This window comes from Grampus griseus (assembly GCF_964374135.1).
Source record: "Grampus griseus genome assembly, chromosome: 1".
NCBI classification, from domain to species: domain Eukaryota; kingdom Metazoa; phylum Chordata; class Mammalia; order Artiodactyla; family Delphinidae; genus Grampus; species Grampus griseus.
The window spans coordinates 4,837,704-4,860,891 of record NC_139017.1 but is presented as its reverse complement, the minus strand read 5'-3'; the positions used below and the strand labels follow the sequence as shown (position 1 = coordinate 4,860,891).

At 38.0% G+C, this 23,188-nt stretch overlaps 1 protein-coding gene across 1 annotated transcript in view; it reads right to left on the bottom strand.

The window, feature by feature from the left end:
• DENND1B (DENN domain containing 1B) overlaps positions 1 to 23,188 on the bottom strand; it is a 253,347-nt gene that overhangs the window by 68,450 nt on the left and 161,709 nt on the right. Inside the window, exons 14-15 of the mRNA XM_082670771.1 lie at positions 20,628 to 20,753; positions 9,618 to 9,719 (exon numbers count right to left, since the gene is read on the bottom strand). Coding sequence (XP_082526897.1) covers positions 9,618 to 9,719; positions 20,628 to 20,753 — 228 coding nt within the window. The remainder of the gene's footprint in view (positions 1 to 9,617; positions 9,720 to 20,627; positions 20,754 to 23,188) is intronic.

Here is a 23,188-nt window from a genome sequence, read left to right as displayed (position 1 = left end):
TATTTTTATTCTTTTTTCATCATATAAAATATGTGCTGGATACAATTACCATCTCCCATCCATTCATATGTCAAGTATTTCCTAATACTCCCGAACTGTTGAATTTTTAGTACTAGAATGCATGTGTTGATCTTAGCTATAGATGACATACCATAAATAACTATCGTGCTTCTTTCAAAAAAGATCAATAGGAAAATGTAGAAATGTATAAGAATTTATTATTTATGTTAAAAGCTTTCTAAAATCTCCAGCTAACATAAAAGGAAAATATTTGGCTTCTGACCCACTCCTTTTATCCAATATCTTATGAAGTCAGAGAAAGTGGGTTGTAGCACAAAATACAGAGAGTGCTGAGGATCCCGCAGAATTTTCCCTTTTACACACTATACCATTAAGTGACTCTGGGTTTGAAATTACAGACACCACTCAGTTGAAACACCTGACTCCTACAATGTTTGGATTTTCCCAAATGAAATAGATGAAGAGCTTATAAAATATCCATTATATTCAATTTTATGAGCTCATCATCTACCAAAATCATAAAGACATTTTCCTGCCTATTTCTTATAACAGGAATAGCAGTTTTTATTTGATTTCTTTATTTAACAATATTAAGTGTCTACTATATACTAGATATTAGGATACAAACACTTTAAAAGTGATCCTTGTCTTTACAGAGCCTACAACTCAAGAAGGAGCCAAACAAACCAACAAATATCATATGGTACAAATCCAAGACGCTAAAAGGCAAGGAATTTATAAACGACTGAGAGATCAAGAACCTGCAAAAGGGACATCAGAACCAAGTCTTAAAGAATGACTGAGTTGAGTAACGTAAAATGGAGAGAGAGCGTTCAAGCCAGAGAAGACAGGAAGGAGACAAGCATACATGCATTTATTCATTCCTTTATTCCTGAAGGGACGGTAAGTCTTAGTGGCTCTGTGGATGCAAGTCCTAACTCGACCACATACTAGCTGCTGTGTACACTCTTAGCAAATTATTTAACCTCCCCATAATTTAGGTTTATAACCTGCAAAGTGGCAGTAATAAAGTAGGTCACTGTGAAGATTAAACTAGTCTAGATAAAGCACTCAAACAGTACCCTGCATAAGTCATAATTCAACAAATGTTATTTTTATTTATTCATGATGACCATCATTCATTCTCTCACTATTTATTAAGTATCCATTACAATTCAAGTGAGAAGCATAAAGAGGGGAAACCATTTTCAGAGACCTAAGAGCAGACATCCAGAATGGCTGCAGTAAGGGTATTGAGAGAAGTATTAGAGAGAAAACTAGAGAGACAAATGCCAGAAGATGACGGAGTCTGTGTGCCAGGCTAGGGTGTGAACATCACCCTAGATATAATGAGAAATATGTAAGATATGCTTTTCACAAAGAATACTCTCAAAGCAGACTGGAGGATGGCTTGAAAGGGGCGCGAAATGAAAGAACACAAACCGGTTACCCAAGAAGTCACTGGCACTGAAACGGGGGAGAATAAAATAGGTAAATCTAATATTTAGAAAGCAGAATCAACAGAACATAGTAAACAACTAGAAACTGCGTGCAAGAAAGGTTCGTGGTGATGGTATGAGAAAAGATGACGCCTAATTTTCTGGTTTAGGCAACAGGGTAGAATTAGTTCCCAAAAGAAGGGGTGCAGGAGGGGCCAGTATGTTTGTGTATGTGCAGATGCACGTATGTATATGGGCGATGCACATGTTTGTATGGGAGTGTATGTATATGCATACACACATGTATACATTTGCATGGGTCTAGACTAAAGATACGTTTAGGACTTATCATAATAGGTAATTAACGCATGTATGGTCCTACATAAGGAAGCCCAGTGAGCTGGTATGAGCTAGAGACGTAGAGGTCTGAGGACAGAGACATTCAGGGTATAGACAGAGGCAAGCGTAATGATAAAGGGCCCAGGAGGAACTGCCTAGAGAAAGGGAAAAAGTTAGAATGTTGTATCACGGATAAAAAGAATAAGAGTATTCTAAGAAGTACTACTAGTCAATATGCCAATAAGTAAGTATTTAAGAACAGCAGAGTGAGGACTCTTTCCCTATTCACTACAGCTGTAAAAACAAAGGCTACCCTCACAGGAGAAAGCACAGGCCCACTCTTTTTAAAAACAATTTACAATAGCCAGGACATGGAAGCAACCTAAGTGTCCGTTGACAGGTGAATGGATAAAGAAGATGTGGCACATATATACAATGGAATATTACTCAGCCTTTTATAAAAAGACATGAAACTGAGTAATTTGTAGTGAGGTGGATGGACCTAGAGTCTTTCATACAGAGTGAAGTAAGTCAGAAAGAGAAAAACAAATACCGTATGCTAACACATGTATATGGAATCTAAAAAAAAAAAATGGTTATGAAGAACCTAGGGGCAGGACAGGAATAAAGACGCAGATGTACAGAATGGACTTGAGGACATGGGGAGGGGGAAGGGTAAGCTAGGATGAAGTGAGAGAGTGGCATGGAGTTATATATATTACCAAATGTAAAATCGATAGCTAGTGGGAAGCAGCCGCATAGCACAGGGAGATCAGCTCGGTGCTTTGTGACCACCTAGAAGGGTGGGATAGGGAGGGTGGGAGGGAGATGCAAGAGGGAGGAGATATGGGGACATATGTATAACTGATTCACTTTGTTATAAAGCAGAAACTAACACACCACTGTAAAGCAATTATACTTCAATAAAGATGTTAAAAAAAAAAGAAAAATTACAAACAAACAAAAAAAAAAAGTGCTCTCTTCCAGTATGCAGAATGAGAACATTACTGGATGGGAAAGTTTGAGAAAGACACATTTATATTATCTTATGATGAACACTAAAAGAGGTTTTGCCAAGTTGAATTTCCCTATCATTTTCCACTCCGATAAAGTTAGAATATGGACAAGCAGAATTATTTTGTGGAAAAAATGTATCTACTGTAATATATTTGAGCTCCAGATGTCCAACAGTGACCTAGGCTGCCAGTGAACAGAGAGTCTGTATTCATGGACATCCCACAGGTCCGTGGTCTGCATGAGGCTCTGGGATCTCCACAGTAAGTTCAGCCACGGTCCTTGGCCATGGGGCGTGTATAGTAAAATGAGCAGAAACAACTCTAGTTCCCATGGCCTTAATAACAAACAATACCCAAGAAAATAATCTCCTCTGCTGGGTTAGTGTAATAGGAAACAAAAGGAAGACACTTAAAACTAACGGCTTAAATCTCTGTAAAGCTGCAAGCTAAAGGTGCTGTCAGAGCCATGGGTTTAAGAAGTGGTTTCTGGGATTCCTTCCAAATCCATTATCTAAGGAGGAATTTATCCAAATGGAACTTCCTATCATCTGTCTAAGCCATGTTTATTCCATGGTATCATGGAATGTTAGAGCCGAAAGGTATCTCAGACTTAGTGACCTTTTAGTCTAATTCATGTTACAGATGCAGTAACTGAGGTCTAAAGAGGATAAGAAGTCAGCTGTCAGTGAAAACAAAGCCTATTACCGGCGAATCCAGAAATAGTAAAAAAAAAAAAAAAAAAAAAAAGAATATGTTTTTATACAACACTTAAGGAATTTAAATAACTTAAGTAATTAATAGCCTAATTAATAATGACAAAGCCAACTCCCAGAACATTTCCTCCCTACAGAAAAGATCATAATCCTTTCAGCTTATCCTTTCCTTGTCTTTCTTTATAATTTTATCACGTTTCCCTAAATAATACATTATTTAGTTTTCCTCACTGTTGAACATTATTACATAAAAGCACTCATCATATCAATTCTTCAGTGATTTGTTCCTTTAATTCATTCACATTTAGTTCTGCTGAAGCTCATTCATCTCCCTGTTGTGTAGCTGTTCTATTGTATGAATGTGACAATTTATTCATCTTAATACTGATGACTGTCTAAGATTACCAGCAGTACTTTGCTGTTATGAGTAATTTTAGTAGATGATTTTTGGTGCACAATTTAGAGTGAAATTGCTGGGTCAAAAGAAACTGAAGTTTAAGTCATAGCGCCAAAGTGTCTTGTCAATAAGTTGTGCAAATTTTCACTCCCCTTAACAGCTGAAACTTGGTCCCGTGCTCCATGTCTTTGCCAAAATTTGAGATTTTCAGGTTTTTAAAACTGGGCCAGTCTGGTGAGTGTGAGGGGGTATTTCATTATGTTTTTTATTTGCTGTTCTCTGATTACAGATGAGGTGGAACATCTTGTATATCTTTATTAGCCATTCAGGTTTCTTCATTTGCATGTGCTTATCCAAATCTTCTGCACAATTATATATGTTTTTTACCAACATGCGGGAGTTTGTTTTTTTATATTCTAGTTTCTAAACTCTTGGGTGGTTCAAAAGTATTGCAAATATGGAGTCTTTTGATAGCCAAAAGTTCTTAATTTCATGAAGTCAAATTTATTAGGCTATTTCTTTATGTCCTAAGTAACTTGTCTTTATACTCAAAGTAATAATGTCAGTTTGGTGTCTTACTTTCTAAAGCTTTATGTTTTTTGTGGCTAAATTATATATGTGAGGGGTTCCAATGGTAATAGATAGAACCTTTCTCAGAGGGAAACATTAGTGTTTTAAGTATGATGTTTATTGAAAATATGTTTAATCATGCCTTTTTGCTTTTATCATGACTCTAATGAATATTATGAAAAATCTGTGCATCTGTTGAGATGATCTAATGATTTTACTCCTATAATGAGTTAATGTAGCGAATTACATTCATAGATTTCCTAATGTGTAACTACCATTTAATTTCTGGGATAAAGTCAACCTGCCCATGAAGCAGTATCCTTTTTACACCTTGTTAGAATTGGCTGAAAATACTTTGCTTAAATTTTTGCATCTGTGGGCATAAATGAAACTGGCTTATAATGTTTTCTTCTCATGCTGTCTTAGGTTTTAGAATCAAGGTTATCCTGGCCTTACAAAAGAGACTGAAGAGTATCTCCCTTTTGCCATAGTCAAAACAGGAATTTTTTGGAAATTGAAGTGGAACCATTTGATTCTGGAATGTGTGGGAGAACTGGCCTGTCTTACACAGTAAATATTGGTTAAATTTAATTAACATATTTACCATTTATTTTGCTCTTCCTTCCTTCTTGCATTTCAGACATTCCATCTTAGATCTGAGAAAACTTTCTCTCTGAATTACTTTCTTAAAGTACTTCCTTAAGAATTTCTTTCTCCTGTTGGTAGGGTAGTCAGGGTTCAACCAGAGAAGCAGAACCAGTAAAAGATTTAAGAGACAGATAGACAGATACATATACACATATGAGAGTTATTATAAGAAACTGGTTTACAGGATTATGAGGGCTGGCTAAGCAGGTAGGAAATTCATAGGATAGGCAGTCAGGAAGGACAGACCATGGGCAGGTGGGACCACAGTCAGGGGCCGATGCTGCCACCCACAGGTGTACCTTCTCTCTTTCAGGAAAATCTCAGTCCTGTTCTACAAGCCTTCCAACTGCTTCCGACAGGCCCACCCAGCTCATGTAGGATTATCTTCCTTATTTAAAGCCAAATGATTAGGGGTTTAAATTACACATGTAAAAATACCTTCACAGCAATACTTAGATTAGCATTTGATTAAATAACTGGGGGCCACAGCCTCACCAAGTGGACACATCATTAAAGCCAACACAGAGGGCAAACTCAGCTTTAGCAGGGAAATGTCTGCATGGCACTCTTGCAATTAAAACGTATTTTAGTTGGTGTAGGACTCTAGGCATTTTTTTCTCAACACACTGAAGATATGGCAGTGTCTTCTGGATTCCACTGCTGCTGGTGTGAAGTCATCTGTCAGTATTTGCTCTCTGAAAGTAATCTGTTTTTTCTCTTTTAAAAAAGTTTCCTCTTTATTGAATGTTTTAGAGCTGAATCTGCTGTGTGGGTGTAGATTTCTTATTTCCTCAGTTTGGAGCTGTGGGACTTCCTGAATTTATAAAGTGTGCATGTAACTGGCTCTGGCCCTGTCCTTCCAACCAGCATCTCTCCTGCACTTCATGTCTGCTCCTTTCAGGACTGACTGTATGGATTTCAGACATTTCCACTCCACCCTTTATGTTTATTAATCTCTTACATGTTCTACTTCTTCGTGGCTCTGTACTATGTTCTGGATAATTTCTTTTTCACATCTTCCAGTTCAGCAAATCTCTCTTTAGTTAGATCTGACTGGCTATTAATTAATACATCAATTTCCTTTCATTTAAATTACATGCTTCCTTACCAGAAGTTTATTTGCTACATTCTTAAAATTGTCTTTACATTCTTCAAAGTTTTTACGCCTTGAACATTTTTAAAGCTCGTCTTTTATTTGTCTGAACATCTTAAGCACAGCTATTTTATATTCTACTTCGGTTACATCCAGTATTTGAAGTCTCTGCAGGTCAGTTTCTGTCTGCTGTTTCTGGTTCACGATTTGTTTCCCTGTATGTCTAATGACTTTTAAGAGTGAAATTTCTCTTTGGGATCTTAGCTGGGAGAATTCCTTGATGCCTTGATGAAGGGGGATTCCTCAAGGAGGATGCATATTTGCTTCTGCCTGAGGGCACTAACAGTCAGGATAACTTTACACTTGACTTGAGTTTGGTCAGACCAAATCAGAAATTATTAATTCAGGCTTCAGAGTCCTGTGCACGCTGGTGAGTGGCAACTTCTCAGCAGCGCTCTTTCCTCCCCTCCACTCATGCCAGAGCTTCAGATGTACAATCCCCAGGAAGTGGCTGAAGGGAAGGAGCACCTTTATTTCTTGTTTACCTTTAAGTAAGTCTTCCCAGATTGATACGAGTTGAATCTCCTATCACACTTCTCATCTTGGAGAGTAAGCACTGGGCTTTGTCTCCTGTGACCCTCACCACGATGTTTTTTCAAATTCTGCATTTTAAATTGTTTCAGTACATAAGTGAGCTCCGAATCCTTCCCTGCCATATTATCAGAAATTACAGTTCACTTTAATGCCTACCTTAAAATTATATGCTTCTCTCCTGGGTTCATGTTCTCTCAATTTTGATGCATAAGAATTGTTGAATAAAGAGAGGACCTGGGTAGTTCTTGACCCATAATGGATCACAAACTCATGGTCAGGAATATTAATCATTTGTACCTAATAAATATTTTTATATTCTTTCAGAAAGATCAGTAGTGTCTTTGAGAATTCATCTATGCTAATAATTTTTATCAATCGATTCCTATTTTTTTCCCTTTTCCCCCCAAGCTTTAGTGAAGCGTAACTGGTATACAAAAAACTGCACATAATTAATGCAGACAATTTGCTGAGTTTGGGCAGATGTATATACTCCTGTTACCATCACCACAATCCAGGTAATAAACATGTCCATCACCTCCAAAAGTTTCCTTGTGTCCATTTATGTTCCTGTTTGTTTGTGTGTGATAAGAACATGAGCAGGAGATCCACACTCCTAACACATTCCAAAGCACACAACACTGTACTGTCGGCACCTCGGATGCTGGACCTGACTCACCTTTACAACTTTGTGACGCTGTCAACAGAATCTCAAGTCCTTTCAGGGATACCTTCAACTATCTCTTTCTTAAGGTTCATAAAATAGTATCAAGTTCAAGAACACGGTCAATTGGTGTATGTAAAACTATCCAAGTTGTCCTATAATCGGTTCTACTTTGACCATTTTCATATGTTACATTTAGCCTTTTTGACCAAGTCATACTTTTAAAACATCCTGCATAGATATGTATTTTGTTAATGTAACTGCTCTAAGGATGAGGCAGACCCTAAAATATATGAGCTTCCACAAAGTTTCATGCACTGTCGAGCTGAGAGTGCACAGGTGTTAATTCACATAAACCGTATCACAACCTGTGGGGCAGGGTACGATACTTGTTATTTTACAGAAAAAGAAACAGATACTTATGAACAAAAAGCTACTGAGTGACAAAGCCAAGGTTTAACCCAACTCTACCTGACTCCTAAAATACATATGCTTTTTGTAGTTATGTAAAAAAAAAAAAAAAAAGACCGTGTATGAACTTTATCAAACGATAAGACTCCAGTTACAGAATCTCAAAAAGGGAAGTAATGCGTCATTCTACCCAACCATTCAGTCCTTGACCTCCATATAATTTGAGCTTCATAACTCAGTTTTGACAATGGGAGGTATAATTATCTCCTCTTGACAGACAAAAACACAGCAAGGGCACTGATATTTAACTCAACAAGCATGTACTGGACGACTAGCCTGGGCCTGCACTGTACCACACACTTCAGCATTTACAGACCATCACTCGATCTTGTTCCAATCCTGCGAAGTAATTCAGTCTATACCGGAGCCCTCTAGGGACAGAGAGCTCCAAAGGGAGCCCACTCCATCCTGGGAAATTCACAAGACATCTTTAATCTGGAAACCCACCAAACCTGGTTCTTTCTGTTCCAGAAAGCTGTGTACTGGACAAATCTAATCCTTTCTTTAAGGTAACCTTTCACATATTGGAAGACAGGTATATCCCCACAGAGCATTCTTCTAACTCAGATCATTATTTAGAACTTCCTCAGAATACAGATAAATGGTATTGGATTTTTTAACCATGCTGGTTTCTTTACTTATCTAATTTGAAGCTTATTTTGAGTTATTTGGTCTCTTTCCTCTTAACAGACAAAGGAATTTCTATTAACTTGTCTGCTTCTCAAGGGCATCACTGAGTTTTTTTGTTTGTTTGTTTTTTGTGTTTTTGCCGTACGCGGGCTGCTCACTGCTGTGGCCTCTCCCGTTGCGTAGCACAGGCTCTGGACATGCAGGCTCAGCGGCCATGGCTCACGGGCCCAGCCGCTCCACGGCATGTGGGATCTTCCTGGACTGGGGCACGAACCCGTGTCCCCTGCATCGGCAGGCGGACTCTCAACCACTGCGCCACCAGGGAAGTACCATCACTGAGTTTTTATTCATGTCTGCACCCTGGCCCCAAGCACAGTTTATGACACACTGTAGGTCTTCATTAAATGTTGAATTCACATAGCTAACTTTACACTTAAAATTGTCATGTGGAATAAGAAAAGTAAGTGTTAAGAACTTAATTTAAATTACATAAACAGAAATACGGCAAGCCTAAATTAAGAAACTTGCCGTGATCACACAGTGGGATGAAAGAGACACTGCATCTAAACTTTCTGGAATCTGATGTCAAGCTGCTGCTTTTTGAAATGACAGTTTTATTTTCTGAGCCAGAAATCAAGACACACAGAAGGACTATAAATTTTTTCTGAAATTTTAATTTGTGATTATGTAAAGTTTTACAAAGCTTGAAAAGTTACGTATTTATAAATCGTTTTTATAAACTGGATTGCATTGGGATGGTCCTATTAAAAAACTCAGTTGTTTACCATACCCATCTAGCACAGTACGATAAACCCTTCTAAGATGCCTTACATAACCAGTCTTACTGCTGCTTCTGCTGCGCCTGGATACTCTCCTCTGTGAGACCATCAGCTAAGCAACTTTCAGTGAGGAAGTTTTTAATAGCAAAGTTCAGACATAATTTTACAGTGACAAAAAAGTGTTATAAATTCCTGTTACATTTCTGTAAACTTGTTACAGAACAAAACGTGGAGGTCCACTCTTACCTGCTTAAAAAGCTGGAGGTTAACTGCGGTTTCTAAAAAATGTTTCATCAGACTTGAGCGGTGCTTGACGAAACTCTCCTCACAGAACGTGATGGGCTCACCCTGGATAGAAACAAAGAATTTCGGGGACGTCAACAGAAAGTCAGCACAAACCAGTCTATCTGAAGAGGCACCTGGGGGGGTCACACAGGAGTGTAAGACAGAACTTCAAGGTACTCAGGGTGTAGAGGGTGTGAGACCCTTACACATCATGGCTGGAGGTCAGGCTGGTAGAAATATTCCTCGAGCCGATAAGCTTCTGCCATAGCTTCCTAATCAAGCATCCCTTGGGCTCTAAAAAATGGTCACTTTCACTCCCTCACAGTAAGACTAAATCCCCTAAAAACAAAGATTTAATATCATTAGATTGATCATGAGTATTAAAAATTGCACACAGGGCTTCCCTGGTGGCACAGTGGTTGAGAGTCCGCCTGCCGATGCAGGGGACACGGGTTCGTGCCCCGGTCCGGGAAGATCCCACATGCCATGAAGCAGCTGGGCCCGTGAGCCATGGCCGCTGAGCCTGCGCGTCCGGAGCCTGTGCTCCGCAGCGGGAGAGGCCACAACAGTGAGAGGCCTGCATGACGCAAAAAAAAAAAAAAAAAAATACACCATATTTGCCACTATCATAGAACTTACAATCTAATGGGGGAAAAACAACAAACAAGGAATCCTGTTAAAGGTAAAGACCTGTTGTCTTTGAATCCCTAATATCAGCAATATATCTAGTTACACTGGGAGCCCAATAAATGTTTTATAAGTGAATAAATGAAATAGCAAGTAAGCTAAAGCCTTGCTCCGTATGACATATTGTCTTTTCCAAAGCAAATATAAATTTTAAAAATAAACAAAATCATTGCCTCTAACGGCAGTTCCAACTATATCATTGCTATAACAAAGAAATCAGGACTATTGATAATCTTAATTTTTATTTGATGGACTTTTCATCCCCAAACATGTGAGAGAGATTTTATTACAGTCTGTAATATGTCTAAAAGTTGTCATTAACATTGCAGAATAGTCTTCAACTCAAATATAGAGTTCTAGCTCCAGCTGAAAAGCTTAGACTTCTGATGTTACAAGCAAGCATTTCTTCTGATTGGAGGGTGCAGAGAGCGGGGGTGAAAGTCTCCAGGGAGAAGGGGTGGGAGCAAAGTCTACCGACTCTTCCTCAAGAGTTGGGCGTAACTAGTCATCAGCCAATGTGAACTGCCTGGAAGAACTCTGTCCTCACTAATCTTGTAGCAATTGCCTGCAATCTGTCAGGAGAAGGGGCAGAGAAAGCTCAGACGTGCTGCCTGCCCCCCTCCTTGATAACAACCATCACGGTAAAAGCTTCCAACTGAACCTTTAATTGATCAACAGTTTGTTCGCTAAGAATCTCAATGATTATGAAGAAGACAAAGCCCTGACACATCTTAGAATTTTCTCACAGGGGGAAGAAAAATAAGGCTTGTTTAACAATGCTGTAAAGTTTTATGTATTAATACACAAGAGTCTCAATTGCTGTCATCCTTGGGGTGTATTCTGTGGAACAGATTCTTTTCAATCCAAGTCAAATTGGATGGCGTGGTAAGAAGGAACTCTGCTTAGGATCTTCTGGTTTATTTATGACCTGATGAAAAATCAGGATTAGGACTGAGTAGTTTCTCAAAAACTGTCTTGTTCCAAGTAAGGTGACTACATACCCAGTGTTGCGTGCTAAATTCCCAGTTTAGGCCTGCAGTATGGAAGGTTTAATCTGGGGGCATCTGTGGCTTCACAGAGGAAATTTGAGCTGGTTTTGAAAACGAATGGAAGCTTTATGAAACACAGACAGTCTTGAGAGAGGACAGACGTGGACAAAACGTGGGTAGTGTGTTTGGGGTGGGTGTGAATTAGAGAAAGCACCAAAGTGGGATAATAAGAGGTTGGCTGAGGCCTAGTGGCTACTGGGCATGGGTTACAGAGAGTACCAGAGGGAAAGGGTAGGTTGAGCCATCCTGGAAAAGGCCTGAGCCACATTCTAAGACATTGGCTGTCTCCTTGAAGGCCTCAAGCAGCTCAAAGAAGCGTGTGTACGTGTTTTGGAATGGAGAGCGCATAAGCAAGAGGAAATAATGGTACACAATAAATCAGGCAAGAAAAGACAAACTAGGCAGCAGACAGGAAGAAACAGCACTGACTCTTATTACCTGACATTTATGGGGCACCTATGACTACACTAACAGTAATAACAGCAGCTAATGACTGCATAATACTTGTTATGTGCCAGGCACTGTGGTAGGGCACTTTACACATATTAACTCATATGAACCTCAAGCTCATTATCATCATATTCTACACATGCTTAAACTAAAACAAAGTTTAAGTCACTTGCTCAAGACTGCGCAGCACTGTAATTGTTAGAGGCAGGATTCACTCTATGCTCTCAACCTCCAAATGATCCCATTTCTGGGTATCCAAGACTATATGAAATGTTTTATTTATTCCACGTCATGTAATCTGTAAAAGTACAATAAGCTGTGTTAATTATTACATTTTACAGATGAGGAAGCTGAGGCTTAGAAAGTTTAAGTAGATTAACCCAGGTTGTGAGAGTTTGAAGTTGATGTGGTTAATTACGCTACTAAACATTTCATGGCAAAATCAACAGGACTTGTTTATCAACTGATACACAGCAGTGGTTCTCAAACAGTGGTCCAGGGACTCTGACCTTTTCATAGGGTCTGCAACACTAAAACTATTTTCATAATAGTGCTAAGATGTTATTTGCCCCTTCACTTTCATTTTCTCACGAGATCCGACTGAGTTTTCCAGAGGCTTCATAATTTGCAATACTGCAACAGAATGAAAGCAGAATCAAACGTGAGAATCCAGCCAGCTTCTTTTAAGCTGGGTAGTAAAGAGATTTGGAAAAATGTAAAACAGTGCCATTCTTCTGACCAAATTTTTTGTTTAGAAATAGACTTATTTTTCATGAAAACATGTTTTATGTTAAGCTTAGTAGGTTTGTGTTTTTACCTTTCCATTTTTAAAAATTATTTTTTCTCCTTCCTTTTTTATTGGTTTGTATTGTTTTGAAATAAATTATCAATAATAACTATTTAAAATATATTCAGTTTTCATTTCTAATATGGTAAATAGTGATAGATAGACCCGACATAAACAAAAGTTCTTTGATGTCCTTGATAATTTTTAAGAGTATAAAGACATCCAGAGGGCTTCCCTGGTGGCGCAGTGGTTGAGAGTCCGCCTGCCGATGCAGGGGACACGGGTTCGTGCCCCGGTCCGGGAGGATCCCACATGCCGCGGAGCGGCTGGGCCCGTGAGCCATGGCCGCTGAGCCTGCGTGTCCAGAGCCTGTGCTCTGCAATGGGAGGGGCCGCAGCAGTGAGAGGCCCGTGTACCGCAAAAACAAAAAAACAAAAAAAATAAAAAAGACTAGGAATACAGAACAAAAACCAGGTTTAATAAGAATCTGGTAAAATCAATTGTGGCTTGTGTCTCGGCTTGGGCTCTAAGCCAAGCCTGAGACAGGGATTCTTGTTCAAGTGATTTGCTGGCGGAGAATTCTCAGGAAATAGGTACTAAGGGGACCAGGATACGGCAGGGAAAAAGGACAGGCAAGAATGTTGGTTTCATCTGGAGATCAGCTTCAGACTGAACCCACGGAAAAGTACTAATCGTGTGGCAGAGTCCATCCAGCCTTGAGGCAAGGCCAGTTTCCTTCTTCCTGTGTGGGTCAGTCACTGAACCTGGGCCTCTCGGTGGGAGGGGTGGAGGAGAAGGTGAGATGCCTGGAAGGCCCTGCCCATTTAGCTAAGGGCAATTTTCCTCTGAAAGTAACACCAGCCGGTACAGCCTGGGGAGGGCCTCTAGGACAGTGAAGGCCGCCTGAAGGTACAGTAACACAAGCTAGAAAGTCAAGCTTGGAACATGTGCTGTTTAACCTATATTTAGCAAATAGCTGCACAGAGCTAGGTATTCAAGTTAAGCGGATCACCCTACTGAGGGACAAAGATTGATGCAACTGAGAAATACTCATCTATAATCTAATTAATTTCTTAAAATTCTACAGCTCATTGACAGAAAAGTAAGTAAATAAATATATAGTTCAGTGGAGACACAGAATAATCAGGTAGAAATATTAAAAGGTGGAAAAGAAAAAATCTTCACGGGAAAATTCTGACATGACGGTAAAGCAACTGACTCTTGCTCATGGAGCAGTCATGAGGCAACAGAAAGGAATCAAAACCAAAATTGCTGCAACTGGAATGTCAAACAAAGGAGCGTGGAAGGACGTAAGAAAAATAAGATGCATCGTAGAGTAGGAATGAAGTTCTTATTACAGAGAAGAGAACCAGACTTTCCAGAAAGGAACCACCAGCACACTGCTCACCATCACATTTAAGTATGTCAGTCAACAAACACATTCTAAGGATGAATCAACAACACACCAGCACTCTACGATGAGGACCCACTGACAATAGTAAAAACACCAAAGCTCACACTGATTTACCTTTTAAAACATAAAAAGCAGAGCAGAGTCATGATTATCCACAGAACAGTGTCACTCTCAGTCACCTGTATAATGACTAATGATTGGGAAGAAAAAGGGTGCCACCCCTGCAGGGTGCCAGGAAGTGCAAGTCACTCCTACCTGACGGCATTTAAGTTACTCAGAACTGCCCTCCACTGGCATCAATCTGGCCCATACGGACCACGGGATTTACCTCTAGAAGTAAATTCTCCATCCTCCGGATATCCAGAGACATTTGTATCTTTCTTTTAGCACTCATTTTCTGCACTGTATTAAATGTACATCTTTGGATTCCCTGTAGCACCCAACACAGTACCTTGTGTCTTCAATAAATACCCACTAGTTACTATCTGAATTATTTTTATAAGATAATTAAGGCACAGGTAAGATATGGATGAAATGGAGCTGTTTTTCCTACCCTATTACTATGTTCAGCTTCAGAGAAGTTATTGTTATTGAATTAATATAACACTTTAGTTTAGTTTATTTTTAAGAATAGATGTGTTTAAAGTTCTAGACTATTCTCCAGGGTGGGAAACTTTGCAAGAGCAAGAAAATACTTAAAACATAGACTAGATCTTTATGCTTTAAGAATGTGTATGACTTAGCAAAAGTTCATATTGATTAAAAAAAGAAAGGAAGGTGTCAGGAAGAATGCTACTGTACAAAAATGTGAAGTAAAATCCAAAGCATCAACATAGTACTTATTCAGTTCCTTAGCACACGTGCACGTAATATGTAATGTCACTGTTTCATAAGGAGTATAAACAAACTAAGCAAAAATGTCTGCATAATGATGGTATATTTACATTTTTAAATTCTCTGAAAGATCTGGCTACCAGTTGTCTCGTGGGAATATTAAAATATAGTTAGGTTCTCATAGAAAACAGTAATAAAGATTTTTCAGGCTATGTAGCATCTGTCTTCCAAGTGTCCCAATGCTATTATTATGGCATATCTACTCTCAGTTTAGTGACCATGAAAACAATGCTGCTTTAATTGCTGAGAATCGTTCGTGAAAAGTCGCATGTTCACATCATAAACTTTAGTCATTAATAAAAATCTTCTCTTATGTACATATTATTACAGGAGTGTATCCTAAGTTATTAGATCTGTCTTGAAAAAAACATAGCTCTCAATGTTCCACTGGCCTGTGATTCAGCAAGTTAAGATGGGAAAAGAAATTGATTTTGTTTTTAGGGACAGCTGCTTCTAGCACTTTGGATAAACAAGAGCACTTTAAAAGATCAATAGATTTATGTATTAATTTTATACATACTATGATAAAATACATTTCTCTTCCCCACAATTTAAGGACAAACATCCTCTATTCTCATGACACATATTACCAGTGATATACAGATGGAACCCTTACTAGCCAAGTCCCCAGTTCTCCCTGCCCCATACTAGTTGGGCAATATTTTTACATTTTTGCTAAAAAATTAAGCAAAATTCCCTCTCTACTAGTTTAAAAAAAAAAAAAAAAAGAGCGGAAAGAGAGTGCAACCATATTCCATCTGAAAGCCAAATACCAAATACTTCTTTTGTAGAAACCATCTTGAGGTCAAAAGGTACTCAAGGTTGGGTAATAAGATGAGTGGGTACCTCACATGCTTTGGGAACCACACCACTGCGAGGGGTGAGTACATAAACTGTCCAACTCGGATTTTGAAGTCTCTAACAAGTTAGCAGTTACAAATTTGTTAAATGGAAGCTTTAAGGCAAAGATTTAGTGATTGGCCACCTAAATTATGGATGTCAATCCTGTACTTAAATTGCTTGAACTTAATCACAAAATATAACTCGCTGGTAATGTTTTAAAGGAACATAATCCAAAAAATGTCTGAAGGACAGCTCTTGCTACTAGTCAAACAGGAGCCCAGATTACTAGCTAATCTTTATTTTAAAAAGAATTTCCTTTTTATCCATTAGCAAGGCTCACGGCAGCCCAGAAAAGCTTGAGTGTTTGAAACTAATGATATCATCCTAAATATTCAAAGGAACAGACTTCAGCATTATTTCCATGCTCTTAGGGTAATAAAGTATATGCTTTTGAATATACTAAGCAATATTTTAACTCAGGCAAACATTTCCTTAGCATTAGCTGTTGGTCACAAATTTGACTTTTATTTTTTAATAGCTTGTGATACAAACGATACAGAGGTACAAATGATGACCCTTTATTGGTTATTTAGTGCAATCATTTAAAAGTATTCTCATGTTTACGGCAATGTTTTTCTTTTGGGGGGATCAGCAGAGGGTACTTTATTTTAGTTACGTTAAGGGAATTTTCCTTACCAAATTTACTACTTCTAAAATGTCATTTTTAATGATCACAGCTTAATGTACAGAGCATTAACTATATATACCAGGCACTGCTCCAGTAATTTACATATATGAACTCATTTTATCCTCTGAACAACCCAAGAAGTATTACTGTTTTTTTTTTTTTTAAACACATGAGGAAACTAAAGCACTAAGAGGTTATTTGCCCAAAGTCATACAGCTAGTTAGCCACAGAATGAGGATTCAAGCTCTGTTTTAGACTCTGTGCCCTTAGCACTTTTCTTCCATTTATTTAGCACATTAGCTTGATCTCCTGTTTTTGAATTCTTAAAAAGTAGCTAACTTGATGCTGGCTAAAATCCAAAACCAACAAAACACCCATTATTTTATTGAAATCACTTTCCAAAAATTTAAGGAGTTTTATAATTTTCTCTGTAATTAAGAGCAGGTACCACTTATTTGTCAATCATGCCAGTGTGTCATTCAGAGAGTGTAAATTAGGCACTATGAGAAAAGTGAGAACATATTAAGCGTTGTCACTTAGACATTCTAAGTGCTTAATTTATAAAATAAGTTACTCTTTGGCAGTATTTGTCATGTGCATTTGAAAATGAATACTCAGATCATCCTGAGGGCTTTCCCTCACAATCCACAACCAACTGGTTCCCCAGTGCCACTGCAGAGGGTGCAGGGGGAAGAGGAAGAAGCAGTTTGAGTGGCGGCAGTCACCCCTCGTGGACAAAGCCATGCATGGAAATATATGGCATGAGTAACAAATTACTTCACAAACTTACATGGACTCTATGAGACGCCTATACCATCTGCACCTTTTGAGAAAATTCTTAAGATTGTGTATTGTTTGTTCAGTCTTTACGTAAATGTATACGGAGTGTCTTCCATATATTTTCATTGAGAAGAAATGTAAGTTCAGAAAATTTATCTCAAGGAGTAGATGATATGAGGAAGGAGGCCTAATGGAACGAAACACTCCACGTTGAAGCAGGACCGGGACCGTGGGAAGGACAGATCCAGATGCAGCCCCACTCGTCACCAGCTGGGGAACCTTAGTGGAGGTTTTTAAACTCTATGAGCATCACTTTTCTTATCTTTAAAATGAAAGGGGTAATATTTTGAGGCTTGTAAAGGTTAAATGAAAGAGTTAATTCAAAGGGCCCATCAATGCCTGGCATCCAGTGGGCACTCAACAGTTATTATTTTAATAGCAATTAATAAACTATTAATGTCTGGGAAAATAATAATATAAGAACTACAATAAATAATATATTAAAAAGGGAAAAGAGGGCTTCTCTGGTGGTGCAGTGGTTGGGAGTCCGCCTGCTGATGCAGGGGACACGGGTTCGTGCCTCGGTCTGGGAAGATCCCACATGCTACGGAGCGGCTGGGCCCGTGAGCCATGGCCACTGAGCCTGCGCATCCGGAGCCTGTGCTCCGCAACCGGAGAGGCCACAGCAGTCAGAGGCCCGTGTACCGCAAAAAAAAAAAAAAAAAAAAAAAACTAGCAGATTTTCAAGACCCTTGCAAATTGTCAGGCAGCACACCAAACTCTAAGGACCCTCAAACTTTGCACAGAAGTGGTAGATGTTTTAAAAAAAAAAAAAAAAAAAAGAGGGAAAAGAAATGTGTTAAGGAAAGTAAATATAATCAATTCACAGAAAGAAAGTGTCACTATAAACTACTGCTTCAAGGATCAGGAAAGAACTAGATGGCCATTAAAAGCTAGAAAGATAAAAGCACTGCCAGGAAGAAAGAACATTGTAAATAAGGGTTTGGAAGCCTGAGAAGCTTGGGACATTTAGAGCCTCAGGCAGAATTCTCTGAGTTGAGGTCAAAGTTCAGAAAAAATAAAGGAAGACACAGACCACCTGCCCATCACGAGGGCCTTGAACACCAGGCGAAGGCAGGGCCCTGAGACTCTGGTCCGTCACAGACCAATCAACAGGTTCAATTTTGTCAAACGTAAGGGAAATACTGGTTCAATTTTTGTGTGTGTATAAACAATCATGAAATTTCAAAAAGTAATACCTAATTAAAGAATTCATATCCATTAAAAGCTATTTTGTAATATTTTCCTTTCCAATTGTACTCCAGTAGCTGGAGGATACCACTAAAATACATTTATGATGAAAAGAGACAAAACCATGAAATAATTGTAACTTCTAAACTTGGCTCTTTTCTTTTTTTTTTTACATCAATCAGAAAATATATCAAAGATATATGCCTGCTATATAAATGTCCAAAAAAAGAGTCCATGGTTATTTGTAAAGATGATACCTAAAACAACAAATATTTTATATACAATAATTTTCCTTAAAAACTATTTATTTTGAAAATATATAGGAAAAAAGTGTCCAAATACATTCAGTATACTTTAAAAATTGAGCTTTCATTCAAAGACTGAGTCAAAAGAAATGTGTAGGCATACAGAATGAAAATACCATCCCCCAACTCCCAGAAAGAACCAGCAGTAGAAAGGAAAGGAGAAAACATCAAACATAAAAAGGAAAAATGTAGGTAAGTTAACAAATAAATTTATAAGCTGTGATCAATAAACAGGAAAGACGTTCTCTGACAAAATTATTTTCCCACAAATGCTGAGAATCTGGCTTTCACGATGTTTAAAAAACAAGTCAGTCATTGAAATCCTGTAACCCTACTATCTGCTCAATCAAGCTCAAAGAGGTAGAAAATCAAGCTACAAAAACTATAGTAAGTAATTAATGTTCAAGATGGAATATTTTAATAATTTTAACCGTCACCTAACAACACGGATAATTTAAATCATTTAAGAAAATTTTCTCTTCAATCTACTTTCCTCAAATCTGAAGTCTTTTACAAATTTAAAAAGGAAAATGAAAAGAAAAATGTAGCTTATAGATTAAGTATTTAAATGCAGCAAACTAATTTTGTCTTTCAAACCCATTTTTGTTTCAATTGATGTTTACTAATTTTAACGACTATGCTCTACTGTAGTGTGGATGACTGGTTTCCAGTCTTGTAAAGAATGAGACCCTATCACTGTCAATAATTTTTGAAGACTCCCCCACGTGAGATACGTATACTCTGTACGGTACTATGAGTTCTATATAATGTTTTAAAATATACACACGTATTTCAAAAAGATCAGCATGCAGATCAGACCACATGCACTTTTCCAGAGACAGTAGCTGATGTGCCTAACTCAGTAACTCCTCAGAGGTGCAAGAGCCACTGGGTGGGAACTACTAATTTAGAAGTCAGCTCGGAAAGCATATAACCCGTTCACATTTGTTTAGTGCTTCATGGTTTATGACAGGATTTACACACCAACCCTGAAAGGTAGACAGAGAAGGTATAAGAATTCTCACTTTACAAATAAGATGGAAGTCGAGTGAGACTAAAGAAATGGGTCGAGGTTACACAGCCTTAACAATGGTGAAGTATCCACTAGATAACAGGTCTTATTACTTATTACTAACTCAATGCTTTTAATCCATTTATTCACCTGGTCATGAAAGGGCAGTGTAATCATTTTTGTAAAATCAGACTAACACGCTTAACCAATAATTCCGAGAGAAAAAGACATATTTTAATTTATACCTTTTTGGACCATCTAACAACTTGGGTTACAATTCTACATAATAATAATTTGGGGGTTATTAAAACAAGAAAGAAATGGCAAAGTGAGCTAGGGTATGCTAAATAGATAAGCCCACTTAGAAAAGTGTTATGAATTAGGAAGACAATAAATTTCCAAATGTTGCAAAATGTTCAAGTTCTAATATTTTTAAACTTTCACATTATACTTGTCATTTCTAAACTCTGATCTAATAAACCCAACTGTCCGGTTGATTTCTTAGTAATCCTAACAAGATTGGGTCATTACTCTAAGACGTAGTAACACAACTCATTAATTAGTTACGAGTAAGAATTCCAATTTTAGAACAATAAACAAGGTGCTATGCAAGAGAATGTGGGAAATATTAACTCAGGGTTATTTACTAAAAGAACGAAAACCATAAAGTCAAGAAACTGGAGGTGGAACATCATATTTTAAAGCATATTATTTTGTATTTTCAAAAACCTTTACGATACTTTTTCGGGTGGGATATTAAAATGTTTCCACACAAGAGCACATTAAAACAGTGATGAAATAAAACGCTTACAGGTTTGTATCTCAGTGCATCTCTGTAGGATCCAAACAAAGCAGCCTGTGCCCTCAGGAAGGCCCTAGCCACTCCGTCCCCCGTAGCTGTAGACTGCTTCTTCAGTTTATTTTTCAGGGCCGAGACCTGCGTGACAGAGAGGAACCGTTAAATTCACACCTCAGAGATTGGTACAGCGAGGCACGAGCCCAATGGGCAGGCGGACCGCAGCGTGTGCAGGTCAGCCGGAGCCTCATCCTCTGCCTGATGGCTTATCTTCTAAGTCAGGGAGCACCTGCTGGTCTGTTAATTGAAAGGAAAGCAGGGGCCCACAGTAATGAGCTAATGCAAATTGGTCTGTGCTCTCTTTTTTTCCCAAGGCCTCTTGACATAAATAAGCTTTAATTATTTTACAGTAAACTGCTTGTGAGCCACTTTTCTGCAGATTTTTAGCAATTACAACATGTGTCTACTTGTTTGGAGATGAAGCCGGTTGGGTAGCGTTCGACTGCTTGTTAGTTAATTTTATTTTTGGAAGCTTCGTTTGTATATATAAATAATTTTCCAGTCATTTGTCGAATAGTTTTCACCATTTTTAGATAAAAAGAGGGGAGGGAAGTTAAGGTTACTGAGAACCTACCACAAGTGGGGAATTGTGTTGTGCTCGTTAGACACTGTCCCATCTGATCTTCAGAGTCTTCTACGAAAGGTACTCAACGTTACCATTTATGAAGAAACAGGGGCTCAAACATGTGAATCGACTTGCCCTCAATATCTGGCTACTAAGTGGCAAAACTGAGATTTCAACCCAGTTCTGTCCAGTTTTCTCCACAACCACATGCAGGATTCGAGGTCAATGTTATTGCCTTATGAACCAGTAATCACATTAATAATGTTTTAAGATCAAAGAAAAATATATTATCTAGGAATTTGTGGAATTTTGAAAGGCACCTGCATTTGTTACAATTTTTCATACAGCTGTATCCTTTAATTTCAGGTTGTGTGTATTTTAGAGAATGCATGCTGTTTATGAACAGCCCTCACTTAGATGAGTATTTTCTAAGAGTAATCAACCTTCTGATGCTCACTCTTAGTTTTTAAAGGGGAGGTGATGTGATCTGTTCTTATGCATCCAATTCACTTGACCAATTCCTTTCACAGATAATAAAAACTACACTCTGCACACTTAAAAAATACCATTGATGCTCATATACATTACTTGTCAATGCTCTACATGCGAACGTGAAGTCACGTAGAAATTCTATTTTCTTAAGAAAAAACTGATGGGACAAATTCTGGTTGGATTGTTCCCTTATCAGAGCATGTTCTTACCCTTACGATACTACCAGATAACACAACAATGTCATTCCTCCTTTACATATATATGCAAGGAGGAATATTTTTATTTCTTTATACAAGCAGCCCTGACTACTCTTGTGGATGATGATTGTAATTGAAGTGTCAACCTAATTAACAACTAAACTTTGAATAATGCTAATGAGAAAGGAACACAGCATCAGAGGAAGGACCAGCTCTACAGGTGATAAACCTTCACAGTAGTGACATTTTCCAGTGTAAAGTCACAGTTACTGTGATCTGATCAAAGACAGAGACCCCCATTGGGTCCAATTATAACCACAGTTTTGAAAAAATTATTGAGTTATGATGTTCATAATCTATGCAGAAAGGCCTTTGCAGTATAGGTCTTTCCCCATAGCTGTGATCTTTTCAATTTATACCCAAGCTCCATAGATTCAGATAAAAGTTTAGACCCTAATTCATTTAGCCCACAAAGTGCATAAATTAGGATTCATTTAAGAAGAAGTTTTTATTATTAAAATCTAACCTCAATTAATGCATATTTTTAGGTAACCCACATATTCAAAAATAAATACAGCTGAAGGATGCAAAAACAAACCTCTGACTTAACGTCCTTTATTCTTAAGTCTGTAATAATGTTATTTTTTAGGTTTCAAATGCCTTTGAAAAAAAACCAATGGGGATGAAAATCAATACATGTATTTCATTATTGCCCTCTAAAAAGGCTTATGATGGAAAGAATAAGATTCTAGTCTTCCAAAGTATTATAAAAAGAAAATGATTGGGTTATTTTAATCTTTACTTTAGAAAACAAAAAAAAATTTTTAAATGTCATGCCTTGTATCTTTGTAAAAGAAAATTCCTCAAGATGTATTTTTCTATAAAATCTGGAAGCGACAATTCAGTTCTCCACAAATTAAGAATCCTTAGGACAAGCATGACACATATGCTCCCAGAGACTGGAGGCAAGTCAAACCATCCCTCACCCTTTATTACCCCAAGTCCTTGATTACTTAATCAATGCGTAAGTTATCCAGGGTATTCATCACACTGCCTCAGGCCCTTCCTAACCAAATCATAACGAGGTAGCCTTCACTTCCAAAATTAGTCAGTGAGAGCTCCTGAACTTCCTCAAGAGCTCTATACAAAATAGGAAAGAAGAAAATACCTGTTCTAGAACTGTCCGAAACGGTAGCCACTAGACGCACAAGCACTTGAAATGTGAGTAGCCCAAATTATCATTTGCTATTAGTGTAAAAAAA